Here is a 14,289-nt window from a genome sequence, read left to right as displayed (position 1 = left end):
GATAGGAAAAAACTGTTCTGGGATACGAAGGTTTTTTCGGGTTACGAATGTTTTTTTCGGCGTGAAATTCAAACCGCAAAGCGCGGCTAGCGGCTTTCCAGCGCTAGCCGCTAGCCTTTTCGGGTTGCGAAATTACTCGGGTTACGAACGGAGCCGCGGAACGAATTAATTTCGTAACCCGAGGGACTACTGTACATTATATTGTGAAGTCAAAGGCTTTCATGGCTGGCATCCATAGTTTTTTGTGAGGTTTTTGAGCTATGTGGCCATGTTCTAGAAGAGTTGATTCCTGATGTTTCGCCAGCATCTGTGGCTGGTATCTTCAGAGAATGCTGACCTGGAAGAGAGAGAGAGAGAGAGAGAGTGTGTGTGTGTGTGTGTGTGTACTGTCTCACCCCTCCTTACCCAAGTTCACACTCTGTGTGTGTGTGTGTGTGTGTGTGTGTGTGTGTGTGTGTGTATTTACCTACTCTCTTCCAGGTCAGCATTCTCTGAAGATGCCAGCCACAGATTCTGGTGAAACATCAGGAATAAACTCTTCTAGAACATGGCCACATAGCCCAAAAACCCCACCAAAAAAACTATACATTATATTTCTTAGTATCACATAACATTATTTCAAAAACGATCTCCAATTCCCCCAAAAAGTTAGTGGCAAAAATTAACTGAAGAGAGATACTTTACTTCTCTCTTTCTGAAGCTCAGCAGGGGCCATTTTCTTTAAAACAAGGTATGTCTCTTTATCAGTGATATAATGAGAACTTTAGAAGTGGAGGTACCCATGATATTTCCCATAGTCACATCCACAAGGAAATTCAAAAATGCACGCAAATGTGTCGTTCCATTTCAATAAACCATCTCTCCCAGCTTTCATCTCCTTCAGGAGCAGTTTTTTTGTAAAGCTAATGAGTCTTGATTTCCCATTCAAGATCAAGTCACCCAAAAATACATTGTATTAGCACAGCTATGGCTCAGAACATTGCACTGTTGCTGGGACCTCTCCCACCAGTTACTGTGAAGATCATAACTGAAGTCAGAGGTAGCAGGGGTAGCAAGGGAGCCCAAGAAGAGTGGCAGACAATATTACCCTTGCTTATGAGAAAGTCCTAGTGTTCTGACCCTGTGATTTGTGGTTCCACTGGACTACTGTTTAAATGGCATCTGAACTCAGTATGAAAGAAAATATTTTCTGTCACATTTCTGGTAAAAGTCTGCTCACAAGGCAAAAACTAGCCCCTGCTTTTGAACATAAATAACTTAATGGAGTGAGGCAAATAACAGTGGTGCATGCAGTATACATTAAGGCAATACTTTCCTCCCTAATCCTCACCATTATTCTACTGGATAGATCACAGTTTTGGAAATGTGGAGACATATTCCTGTAATAACAATCTTTAGGGATATTTCTAACAATAAGTAGGACCAGGAGCAGCAGTTTAACATTTAAATAATCACAGTTGGTGCCTGACATATATAAATGAGGAGAGATACATTTAACAGCCACAGTAAAAAAGAAAAGAAAAGAAAAAGGGGGAGAGAGAGAGAGAGAGAGAGAGAGAGGTTCTTTCCTATTAGCCCAGAGTCTTAGCAGCACTGGAGGAAATGTCAGCCTCTATGACAAGTGCATATGTAAAAGAGCTTCACTATTTCCATTCAGTATTTGCCAGAGAAGTCACATAGCTCTCGCAGGCTGAAACAACACATGATCTCTTTGAAGGTTTTCCTCAGTTCTTGGCTCCGAAATGCATAAATCAGTGGATCAATAATGGAATTGCACATGATGAGGATGAGGTACAAGTGAAAGTGGGACATAAAGCAGATGCAGTAGGGATTGTGAGGGCATGAGATGTAGAAAAGCAAGTGGAGGAACAGCGGGGCCCAGCACACCACAAAAACCCCAATCAAGATGGTCAAAGTGATAGCCCCCTTCATGTTGGCCCCTTGACGGATTGGACCAGTGCCTGGGAGGATGGCAATTTTCTTAATATGCAGCCGGGCCAGCATGAACATGTGGACATAAAGAGATGCCATGAGGACTAGCATGGTGAAGAACATGCTGATGAGGCAAATGATGACGACACTGCTGTCTGAGTAAATAATGAACAGAATGCCCGAAACAGTGCAAGCAGCCCAAATGCAGGTGATGATGATACCTACACGCCGGACCGTCATGATGTTGTGGTACTGGAGAGCATAGAAGATTGTAAAGTACCTGTCCACAGCTATGGAAAGCAGGCTACAAATGGAGGCCAGCAAGGAGCTACAAATCACAGAGTCAATGATATTGTCAATGCTAACAGTGAAACTATGGGTATTCGCATCTGTGTTGTTCAGGAGAGTGATGACGATGGTTTCTGACCCATTCGAGACACTCACCAGCAAATCTGCCACAGCTAAGCTGCAAATGAAAAAATACATTGGCGAATGCAGATTCTTGTTCTTGGCAATGGCTATGATCACCAGAACATTCTCCAACAAGCTGACAAAGCCGAGGGTGACAAACACTTCTGGTGAGACAAAAAGTTGCTCGTAGCATCCTTCCGAAGTGTAACCCTTTCCCAGGGATCTGTTCATGCCCCCACCACGTAGACCATAGCTGTGATTCCACAAGTCAAGAGGCTGGTGAACCCCATAGTGGTATGTGAAGTTCATCTTGCAAAAGAAGAAGAAGAAGATCCAAACTCTGACAGTCTTTTGCCAGCTTGATGCTTGTGAATTAAATCCAATGGTCTCTCTAGTTTCCACCTATTTCAATAGATCTTTGGGTGGTATTTTTCAGGGAAGAGGAAACTGGAGAACCAACAAGAGAGGGGTCTGTTCCAAACATTGACATGGGATACAACAGCAGGAAATCAGATTCCAAGAAGCAAGTTAAAGATGCAGTGTTTTGCCGTCCGGACTGGCTCATTCAACTCTTTGCTCATCTGCAGCCCCTGGAACCATATTGCTGAGCGCTGCTTCTCTTTCATATAGCCTGGAGCTTGCTGAAGTACTTTTATTCTCTGAGAGAGTGAAACCACAAGAAACACAATGCTTTCAGTCCCAGCTGATGAGTTCTAAAAATCATTTCAAGTCTATTGCTCAGTTTTCCGTGCAATGCCAGCTTGCCTGCTGCTGTTACTTATACTGTGTTGGAAAAGGGAAGGTAGTTAGAGGCATGTTCCACCTCCAGTTTATTGATTGACCAATAGAGGGAATGGGATGTGTGAGTGCAGGAGGAGCTCAATGCCGTTCAGATTTCTACAGTTTGGTAAAACATTTCCCAATGCAACGCAGGGGCTCAGTGCACCAAGAGAAAAGAATGCATTTACTCCTTTAGATTTTTGCAGTCTTTCTCTCTTCATACAACATATGGCAAATACCATTTTATTCAAGCAGGCTTTGGGCAACTGACCAGCTGCTGGGAATAGGGCTTTTAATGCTCTCTCTCTCTCTCTGTTTTAAAAAAAAATGATGTTGCTTTTAATTCAGTTGCATTTTCTCATAACAGTTTGTTTGTGTTTTAATATTCAAACACATTGTGTTTCTACTGTGCATGGATTTTAATGTGTCATATGCCACCTTTAATACCAGACTTGAGAGAAAGTATAGCTGTACGTTTAATCAATAAAAGATAAAATATGATCACTCTGGTTTATCCCTGCAAAGGTGCTTGGTATGATGTTGGAAAGAAAATCTTAATTTACGATATCACATGTGAGATCGTAGTAGTGATGGGATTGCTTTGGTTTCATGAGGCATGCCAAAATTATATATTATGCTGTGCCAGTAAAAAAAAAACCTCCCTCAGATTGCAGCAACTTCTGAAATGTTGAGACTAGTTAATGGTTCAGCTGTAAAGCACCAAAATGATGCATCCCAAGTAGCCATGGAGATAAAGGAGCAGTGAATCATATATATAATCTGGCTGAACTAGCAATTGTCAGGGAGAAGCAGTCTCCGGAGAAAATTTCACTGCTGTTCATCATGGCGTGTGTGTGTGTGGTGCATGTGAGGGAGAAAGAGAGAGAGAGAGACGAACAGACAGAAAGATACAGAGAAAAACTACCAGAAATATGAAAAACATTACAAGAGAAGCCATCCCCATACTGGTAGTGCAAGCAACAAAACGATGCAAGAATTAAAGCAACCCACATCAGTATTTTGAAGTAATATAATTTTTCGTTCCTCTTTTGTTGTTGTTATCCACCCTTGAGTCAATCTTGACCCATAGCAACCCTGTAGAGGAGACATCTCCAAGACTCCCTCTGCGCCACTGCTCTGCTCAAGTCCTGCAAATTCATACCGATGATCTCCTTAATAGAGTCCATCCATCTAGCCTGTGGCATTCCTCTTTTTCTGCTTCTCTCTACCTTTCCTAGCATTATTGTTTTTTCCAATGAGTTGTGCCTCCTCGTGATGTGGCCAAAGTACAACAGCCTCAGTCTAATCATCTTGGCTTCCAGAGAGGACCCATTTGTTTGACTTCTTGACTGTCCATGGTAACCTCAGCACTCTTCTCCAGCACCACATCTCAAATGAATTAATTCTCTTCCTATCCGCTTTCTTTACTGTCCAGCTCTCACATCCATACATGGTAATAGGGAATATAATGGATTGTATGGTTCTAATTTTTGTGCTCAGTTGTATGTCTTTACATTTTAGGATATTTTCTAGTTCCTTCATAGCTGCCCTCCGCATTCTTAGTCTTCTTATGATTTCTTGACTGCAGTCCCCACTCTGATCAATATTTGATCCCAGCTATGAAAATTCTTTTACTGTTTCTATTTCCTCATTGTCTAGGCTGAATCTGTGTAAATTTTCTGTGGTCATTATTTTTGTTTTCTTTATGTTCAACAATAAGCCTGCCTTTGCACTTTCCTCCTTGATTTTCCTAAGTAACTGTTTCAACTTTGTGATGTTTTCATCTAGTTGTAAGGCGTTGTCTGTGTATCTTAGATTGTTGATATTCCTATTTTCACTCCCCCTTCTTCTGTGTCCAATCCTGCTTTTTGTATAATATGTTCTGCACGCAAGTTGAACAGATAGAGTGAGAGGATGCAGCCTTGTCTGACCCCTTTGTCTACTGGGAACCATCCTGTTTCTCCATGTTCTGTCCTAACAGTGGCCTCCTGTCCTGAGTAAAGATTCCTCAGTAGGACTATCAAATGTGTTGGCACTCCCATGTCTTTAAGGACATCCCATAGTCTTTTGTGATCTATGCAGTCAAAAGCCTTGATATAGTCTATAAAGCACATGCTGATTTTCTTTTCGAGTTCTTTGGTGCACTCCATTAGCAACTGTATGTTTGCAATGTGGTCCCTAGTGCCTCTTCCATTCCTAAATTCTGCTTGGACCTCTGGAAATTCTCTCTCCATGTAAAGTTGGAGTCTATGTTGCAGAATTTTGAGCATGATTTTGCTTGCATGAGAGATTAGAGCTATGGTCCTATAGTTGCTGCAGTCTTTTTTATCTCCTTTTTTGTGGATGAGGATGTATATTTATCATTTCCAATCTGATGGTCATCACTTTGTTTTCCATATCTGTTGACATATGTTGATTAGCACTGGTGTTGATTCTGTTAGTGTGGATTGAAGTAATTTGACTGAAATATCATCTGTTCCTGGTGATTTATTTTTTCCCATTTCTCTAACTGCAGCTTCTACCTCTGTTTTTATAATTTGGGGTTCATCTTCATCTGACTCTTCAATCCATATGTCCTTCATTTTGTTCTCCCTTTTATATAGCTCTTCTGTTTACTGCATCCAATGTCTTTTTATTCCTTCCTGATCTTGAATTATGTTGTTTTTGATTGTCATAGAGTGTCCTGGTTCTTGGTTTGAATTTTCCTTTGATTTCCTGGATCTTTTGGAATAGGTCTCTTGTTCTTTCTTATTATTATTATTATGCTTTATTTATATAGCACTATAGATTTACACAACATTGTACATACAAACAATAAAATAGATAAAGTAAACCTACCCATGGCGTACAATCTAAGAAATAATAGCATAATACATATAAATAATACATAACAATACAGGAAATGGTACAATAAAGTAAAGCAGGCAACAAATTAAAAATGTCAAATAATAAATAATAGTCACCCAATGCTTGGGGATGCTTCTCTAAATAGGATGGTCTTCAACACAGTTTTGAAACTGGTTAAAGAAGTGATGAGCCATGATCGTGGGGGAAGGAGGTTCCAGGAGTAAGGGGCAGCAAGTGAAAAGGAATGAATCTGGGACAGGGAAGTGAAAATCCTAGGCGGAGACATCAGACCTTGACTACTAGAATAAAGGGCACGAGTGGGAATGTGAGGAGAAAGAAGGTTAGATAACTAAGGAGGGGCCAGCCTATGCCGGCTTTAAAAGTCAACAGCAGAAGCTTATACTGGATACAGAAGGGGAAGGGGAGCCAGTGAAGAGTTGATAATAGAGGAGAAACACGGTCAAAGTGGCAAGCAGATATAATAATGCATGCAGCTGAATGCTGGACAGAAATTAAATTCCTTTTTGTTGCTGTCCTCTATCTCTCTGCGTTGGTTGTTGTAGTAATTGTCTTTATCTATTCACACCATTTGCTGAACTGTAGCATTCTACACCAATAAATATTAGAGTTGACAGTGTTTTTTTTAAATAAAAACCCCCCTGAAGTTTCAAAATTAAGATAAAATTAATTTTAATATGTAGATACAGATATTAGCATTTGGCGGTTGCTAGTTTGCTTTTGCGCAAGTCAGAAATGACATTATCTGAAGAAAGAATTCTGTGGAATTATCTTGATCCTCTGGCTTGAGCTCCAGCTTCTAGGAATTCAATAAATTGTTGTCATATCATTTCTTAATCTTCTCTCCCCCAGGCTAAACATACCCAGCTCCCTAAACTGCTTCTCATAGGGCATAGTTTCCAGACATTTCACCATTTTGGTCTCCCTCCTCTGGACATGCTCCAGCTTCTCAGTAACCCCCATGAATTGTTGTGCCCAGAAGTGGACATATTATTCCCAGTCAGGTCTGACCAAAGGTGAATATAATGGTACTATTACTTGCCTTGATCTAGACACTACACTCTTATTGATGCAGCCTAGAATCATATTGGCTTTTTAAGCTGCCACAGCACATTGTTGACTCATAAACTACACACACACACACACAGAGAGAGAGAGAGAGAGAGAGAGAGAGAGAGAGATATCTCATTTATGTTTGCCTAACTGTAAAAATTACCAGGGGCATGAGTCAATGATACTTGATATTTATTTAGTGTCTTGCAGAAATATGCATATAAAACTGCTGAATATACACATATAAAAGTCTAGAAATTTTAGTCCAAAAGGTGATCCAAAAGTCAACTTATGCATGAGTCAATGTAAGTATTGTACTTTAACCCTTATAAAAAAGGAACCATCCTTTTCTCTGAGTAGAATGGTAAAAGGTGATGTTTTAGTCTTTCCCAGAAGAATCTAAAGAAGGAGCACCAACCCACTCTACATTTTTATATAAGAGTTCCTTTTTATATAAGAGTTAATGATGCAAGTTAACACTTGCCTTTACATCCTTTGTATATGTGCATTTTCTTAGCCCATCTATTCCTGATCATTTCCCCGCACCAAATAATCATACAGCCATATCACACACTTCCCTTCTTATCCATCCAGCCTTTATGGTGAGCACAAACAGCTATGCTTGGTAGAATTACATGCCCCTAAGTTTTACCCTCAGCTTATCCATGGGTCATATCAAAATGCAGCGGATCCAGCTGTTCTTGAAAGGAATGAGTGAAGCACCATTTATTGAATACATCAAATAACTGTATATTTTGTTGTGGCCTTTCTCACCCCACTATTATATTACTTTCCATTATATATTTATCTGCTTGTAAATATAACAGAATTGAGAAGATTACACTAAAATGTTAGAGCATACACTCAAGCTCCTTATTTGTCCTTTGACCCTTTAGCTGTTCAGTTAAATCTACAATGTTACTAAAACATTTTCCCACTTTTTCCACTTTTTATTAATTATGTGTGGAAAAGCCATGTGATAGATAATCGGTAGATGTAAGCCCATCTCCTTTAATCTGCTGTCCCGCCACAGTCGCACTAGTTGAAAAATGGGAACATACCAGTTTGGCCTCATTTCATATCACACTTATAGCATTTTGGCGAGCCATAGTTGCATGATCTGCCACCTGTGTGAATGTGTTGCACCTTCCCAAAGCACACACTTCACACTTCAAGAGGAAGCAGAGAGGAAAGTGATCCTGGCTGCCAACTGCCTCTCAAAGCTAGCTGTTATGCACTGTTTTATTTGTGAGTAGAGTGGTGTGCATCAATGAGGTGAAGTGGCATGCCCTTTTGGCCCATCCCCCTCTGCCCCCCTCCCGATGACCTCCTGGCCAGTGACACTGCTGCACACATTTACTGTAGGATCACCCAGAGAGCAATCCCATTCTTTGCCAGTGCAAGCTTTATTGCACTGTTTACTGCAGACACACTACTGCAACCCAACATGAATGTCTAGGCTGGGCTCCTGTAAAAAGACTTTGGGAAAAGGAACTTCTTTATCAGAGGTTTTGGAGCTCATTACACAAGGCCAGTAAAACAGTAGAATAACAGGATAACAGTGTATTTGATTTCCCCTTCCACATGACAGTGCTGTTCCATCAGTATAGCACAGGGGTAGGCAACCTTTTTGAACCGGGGGCCGGGTTGCTGTCCCTCAGGCGACTGGGGGGCCGAAGCTGGGGGGTGGAGCTTCCACCCTCTGGGGCGGGGCCACATGGTTGGAGCTTTCCACCCTCCGGGGCGGGGCTGTGTGCTGGGGGGTGGACTGTCCACCTCCAGGGGCGGGCCGCATGACAGGGGCGGAGCTTCCACCCTACGGGGGCCAGGCCTCCCCATTTTTTGCTGGCCCCTGACGGGGCCCTAGGCCCGTCAGAGACCAGCAAAAAAGCTGGGGGGGGCCTGCCAGCGTTGGAGGACCCCCTGGAGGGCCCCCAGCGACGGGCACAGGGCCCTCCCAGAGGCCGCCTGCCGCCCTGGGAGCCCGCCTGGAGGGCCCCAGGGACGGCAGCGGGCCCCGAGAGACCCCGCCGCCGGGAGCCCTCCTGCAGGGCCCCAGGGACGGCAGCGGGTCCGCAGAGCCCCCTGCCCCCCTGGGAGCCCGCCTGGAGGGTCCAAAAACGGCAGCAGGCCTCCCAGAGGCCCCCTGCCGCCCTGGGAGCCCTCCTAAGGGTCCCAGAGACGGCAGGGCCTCCTAGAGGCCCGCCGCCGCGCCCGCGGCGTCCGCTCTGGGCGCCGCCATTTTGGGCGAAAAAAGTGGCGGCCCCATAGCCCAGAGGCCGCTAATGGGGCAACCGCCATTTTGCCGCCCAAAATGGCGGCGCTCAGAGCGGTGAAAAGCCGCGATGGGCGGCGGCGGCGGCAGCCAGGCCTTCGCGGGCCGCATCCGGCCCACGGGCCGGAGGTTGCCGACCCCTGGTATAGCATAAAGCAAATCTTTCTACTTGCAGAAATAATCCAACAGTGACCTCCTTTAACACTCCTGTTACATATGATTTCTAGGCGATAATTCAACAGCATTTTTCTGTTGATTTTGGTTGGTCAGTGCATATGCTTTGGGTGAGAAAATGGTAGGGATCAGGAAAAATCCAGCCCCTTTCCATAGATGCTGTTGCTTTGTCATTGTAATGGTACTATAGAGTGCTTGCTCTCTCTCACTTTCATACACAAACACAAACACATCTCCCTTCTCCAGCAGTGCCAGAGCTTTGTTCTCATTGATTTGGGCAAAGGCTGAATGAGCGCCCTTCCTCTTTCACCTTCCTCTCAAAGATTCTCCCTTCTTACTCCACTCTCACAGGAAGTGTTCTCAACCATGGGACTTTCCCAGAAGCAAAGGCAATATTCACTTCCAGTGTGTCCGATAGGATTTTAGCAGTCTAATCCTGGATTGGGTTTGAAGGTGCAGGAGGTAATACTGCAATCTCAATTACATGCCATTTGTAGAGAATGTGCAATTGTAGTGACAGAGGAGCTCATGTGATAAGGCCCTGAGTTAACTGAGATATGCCAAGAGAGAGAGAGAGAGCACGTATGCTACTGCAAAGACTTGACAATAGAACAGATCTTCTTAGCAATAAACAAAACACTCATAGCAGAGATGGCCCATTCACCTGCCAAGACCTTAAATCTGCACGTACAGATATGCTCATTTTCAAAATGAAAGCTTCATTAACAACTCGAACTCTTGTGACTGGTTGGAGGGAAAACATTTACAAAATATAAATGCTAAATACATACTAAAAATAGAAAATAAATTCCTGTTGTTGTGGTGGTGGTTTTATTACTATAACTTCTTTGTATCAAGTAGATTTAAAGGGGGATATTTTCATTGGAAATTTTCAGCAACTTTTCTGGTCACCGTGTGGCTAAAATTTTTTGTGTTGAAATCTCATAGCAATTAACTTTTCCTTGATAAGAACCAGGGATTACTGTACTTTGCAGTATTGATGGGAGAACCTGCATGAACACACGGTTGCTAAATTGCAATGCCAGAGATTCATAATGGCTTTTTAAAATCATGGACAAAATGGGAGACTAAACAGCAATGTAATTTTTTTCTGTCATCTTTCCTCCTTTTGCCAGCTATTTAGTACAGTTGGGGTACAAATTATAGAACCAGGGAGGAAATGGATTGTGTAGGACTGGGGAACCTCCACCCATCCAGATGTTGCCAGACTTCAATCCTTTAAAAGTTGCAGACTAAAGTAACAAATAACCGTTTTTGGACTATAGCCTAAGGAAGTGATTATAGAAGATTTGTTAAAGTAAGTGTCTTGTAATGATGAGAAAACACGAGTATATATGTTTATAGGTACTACATGTAAAGACAAAGAAAATCAAGATATATGGATATAGTATGATGTTAGTTGAAGATTTTAAACTGGCATTTTATGTTTTATGTTATTATGTGTTTTGTAATTAATAAATTTCTAATAAAAAAAAGTTGCAGACTGAGGATTATCTCCAGATCAGTTCAAAATTTTACACCTGCTGTGCCAAACTCTAAATGTATTACTTTTTAAAAACCCCAGTCAGAGTTGGGTAACCTTTTTAATGTCTTAAGAAAGAGGCTTGGGCCCCATCACACTATACTTTTCTAGCACTATATTCCATTTTAACTGCAATAGCAACATTCTACAGAATCCTGTGATTTGTAGTCTGGAGAGGGACATGTAGAATTCTCAGACAGAGAGCTCTTGGGCCTCATTAAACTACAAACCCCAGAATTCTTCAGAATGTTGCCAGTAAAGTGGATTATAGAGCTATAACAGTGTGAAGTTTCTCTATGGTCCTCCTTCTCTCCTGAGCTGGATGGGATCCTTTGAGACCATCTTTTATCCCAAAACAACTTGCTACCACCACCAATGATTAATGTTACCCCCTAGCAATACATTGAAATGGTACTGGGACTAATACTAGTAATTACCAACCCAGTGAGGAATTTGCCAAGCTAAGGCCTATGGGAAACAGGAATGAAAAGAGACAGAGTACTTGAGGAAAAGTTTTATTTTAAAGAAAGGAGCATTAAGGAAAATGAAGAACATAACTACATGGAAGACAAAACCAACCCTTTTTTAGCTGGGGAGAAGGCTCTGATAAATGGAGGAACTCCCATTTATCACACACCCACCGAAATTTCAGCCGGTTTGGGAACAACTGGAAGGTGAAATACAACTGGCTGGGATTTCATCCTGTGACCCGGGGGTGGGGGGGGGGACATGAACAGACATGCATTATCACACACACACCCCAAATTCAATTTGTCAGAAAAAACAGCTGGAAGCTGGAATCACACTGGCTATGCTTTCGTCCCGTAACCCAAGAAAGAAAAGTTAAAGAAACATGTAATGCACAGTAACATAGACAGAACTTTTTCACTGGGAGAAACTGTTTATCCAATTTCTCCATTCTACAGATAAGGGGAAAGCATCAAATATAAGGATTTAACCATTGAGAAAATTACACCTCCAACCACTTCTTGAGGAAAAGTATTTTGAACACATATAATATAAAACTTCATTCATTTCAAGCATTTTGTCACCTGAAGACTAAGGAGTTTACTGCATTGCTTAATAACCTGGCTTACCTTTCCCAGTTCGAATCTTAATTCGGGATGCAGCTGAGTATTATCATACTCAAAATGCCACCAATGCTGCCAGCCAAATGTAGCCTAGTTAACATCCAGGTGGAAGTCACGGTCAGCCAGCCTCTTTTCAAAACCGGGAAGCTTCCGGCTTTGCAAATCAGCCAAATGAAAGCTGCTTCTACTCTGAAGTTAGCCGGGCTGCACTCGACTGGTGGCATTGGCAGCATTTGGCGTATGATAATACATGGCTGCATCCTGAATTAAGATTCAAACTGGAAAAGGTAAAATGGATTATTTAGTAATGTAGTAAACTCCTAAGAGACTCCACTCTGAATTTCATATTTTAAAAAATACTTTGTTCACCAGGGGAAATGGCATAATCCAATATGGAAGCAAGAAGACAGACTGACTGAGGGGCTCAACAAACTGCCCCTTTGGAGTAGCCTGCAACTGCCCCTTTCCTCACTGGATTGGGGCTGCGGCAATTACACACCACACCCTGATCTGGCCTTTCCCTGGTGCAAAAAGAAGCCCAAAAAGTGGCTCCTTTTTGCACCATGGAAAGGGTGCCCTAGCCACCACCACTGCACCTAAGATGCTGAGTGACACCACCCACCATCTGGTCAGGCGGGCAGCATGGGGGTGGCATGGGAGCAGAGTTGGGGATCATTTACCCCATATATTTGCCCATCGCGCTCTCTCTCTCTCTCTCTCTCACACACACACACACACACACACGTTGGTACTTTGAATGAAGTCAGAGTATCAAGAGCCAGTGCGGTATTGTGATTTGAGAGTTATACTATGATTCTGGAGACAAGGGTTCAAAACCCAGCTCAGCCATGTCAACCCACTGGGTGATCTTGGGCAAATCACACTCTCTCGGCCTCAGAGGATGGCAATGCCAAACCCACTCATAACAAACATGCAAAGAAATCGCAATGATAGATTTTCCTTAGGGTCCCCATAAGTTAAAAATGACTTGAAGTCACACAACAACAACAGTCCTCTTTCAAATCCCTTCTGAGTGCACCATGAGACAACAGAGATAAAATCCTGACCAAGAGCATGAATCAGAAGATGTATGTATATCATCTAGCTATGTCTTCTAGTGCTACCCCCTAAAACTCAGCTTATAAACAGTGCAGGTTTCCTTTTTACTCGCTATGGGAAGAGTTCAGAATGGGAGTGGTGGTAGAGAAAGAAGGAAAAACAACTCCCAGAATCTCAATGCTGTGTGGGAGGTATTAGGAGGTGTTATCCAAATGAAGGATTCCCCCCCCCCAACTTCAGGGTTGGGTAGGACTATCTGGGGAATCTTGAAAGAGTATATTTCTACTGCAATAATAAGTGAAACTGTGTTGAAAATACTTTATTTGAAGCAGTAGACAGTGCTGGAAAAAATTAATACTGCAGATGTTTGTGGCTTACAATCTGAACTGTTTGCTTTTTCACTTCAGTTGGTTTCTTGGGCATAATCCTGTCTCCAGAACTGACACAGACAAAGCTCATAGCCTGAGGATGCACAATCATTAGAGAGAAAAACAACATGTTTCATCATTTCAAGTAGAGAGAGACATATTTCAAGAGAGAGTGAATTCTTTTTGTGTCCATTTCTTTATTTATGTTAGGCATTTCATACATACATTCTATGTGCTGTCTAAAAATGCAGCAGAGTGGTAAAGGGATCCCTTAGCAGCAGTCATACTAGAGAGTTCCAGCTGATTACTCCCAGATCCCTTAACTGAGATGGTGTTCAAAATTACACAAAAACATATTGAGGACTAAGAAACTGAGGACTGTCACTAACAGGGAATTTAGATTAGTTGTTCCCGTCTTATAGGATCTGTCATTACTGCCTGGATCTTGGGACTTTTACGCTACGGTCCTGAGTAAGAGAACTTGGTGTTGTCTCTTAAGGATCTTGGGCAGACTTTTGATACTGCAATGGCCTGGTAATGTACCCTGGCTCATTTACTGCCTGTAGTGAAGCTAGATATCAATCCTGAGGTCCATTCCCACCACAAAGTAATCCTAGAGAATATTTATCACACCAGTCTTCTATCCTGCCACAATTGCACTAGTTTAAGAATGTTTGCTTCAGATCTTCAGGTTTGAACAGAGTGTTTCTGACAGCAAATAAGATTTCCTCCACTAGC

At 42.4% G+C, this 14,289-nt stretch overlaps 1 protein-coding gene across 1 annotated transcript; it reads right to left on the bottom strand.

Annotated features, from left to right (window-relative positions):
- Positions 1-1,329: 1,329 nt before the first annotated feature.
- Positions 1,330-2,652, bottom strand: MC4R (melanocortin 4 receptor). The gene has a single exon (XM_042463875.1). The coding sequence runs from the start codon at positions 2,650-2,652 to the stop codon at positions 1,654-1,656; it is 999 nt and encodes a 332-aa protein (XP_042319809.1). The 3' UTR covers positions 1,330-1,653.
- Between the last annotated feature and the right edge of the window lie 11,637 nt (positions 2,653-14,289).

This window comes from Sceloporus undulatus, chromosome 4 (assembly GCF_019175285.1).
Source record: "Sceloporus undulatus isolate JIND9_A2432 ecotype Alabama chromosome 4, SceUnd_v1.1, whole genome shotgun sequence".
Classification (NCBI taxonomy): Eukaryota; Metazoa; Chordata; class Lepidosauria; order Squamata; family Phrynosomatidae; genus Sceloporus; species Sceloporus undulatus.
The sequence above is the reverse complement of the archived record's forward strand: the minus strand, read 5'-3'. Positions and strand labels throughout refer to the sequence as shown.

Coding starts and splice junctions, on each gene's coding strand:
- MC4R (XM_042463875.1), bottom strand. CDS start 2,652: ATGAACTTCACATACCACTATGGGGTTCACCAGCCTCTTGACTTGTGG.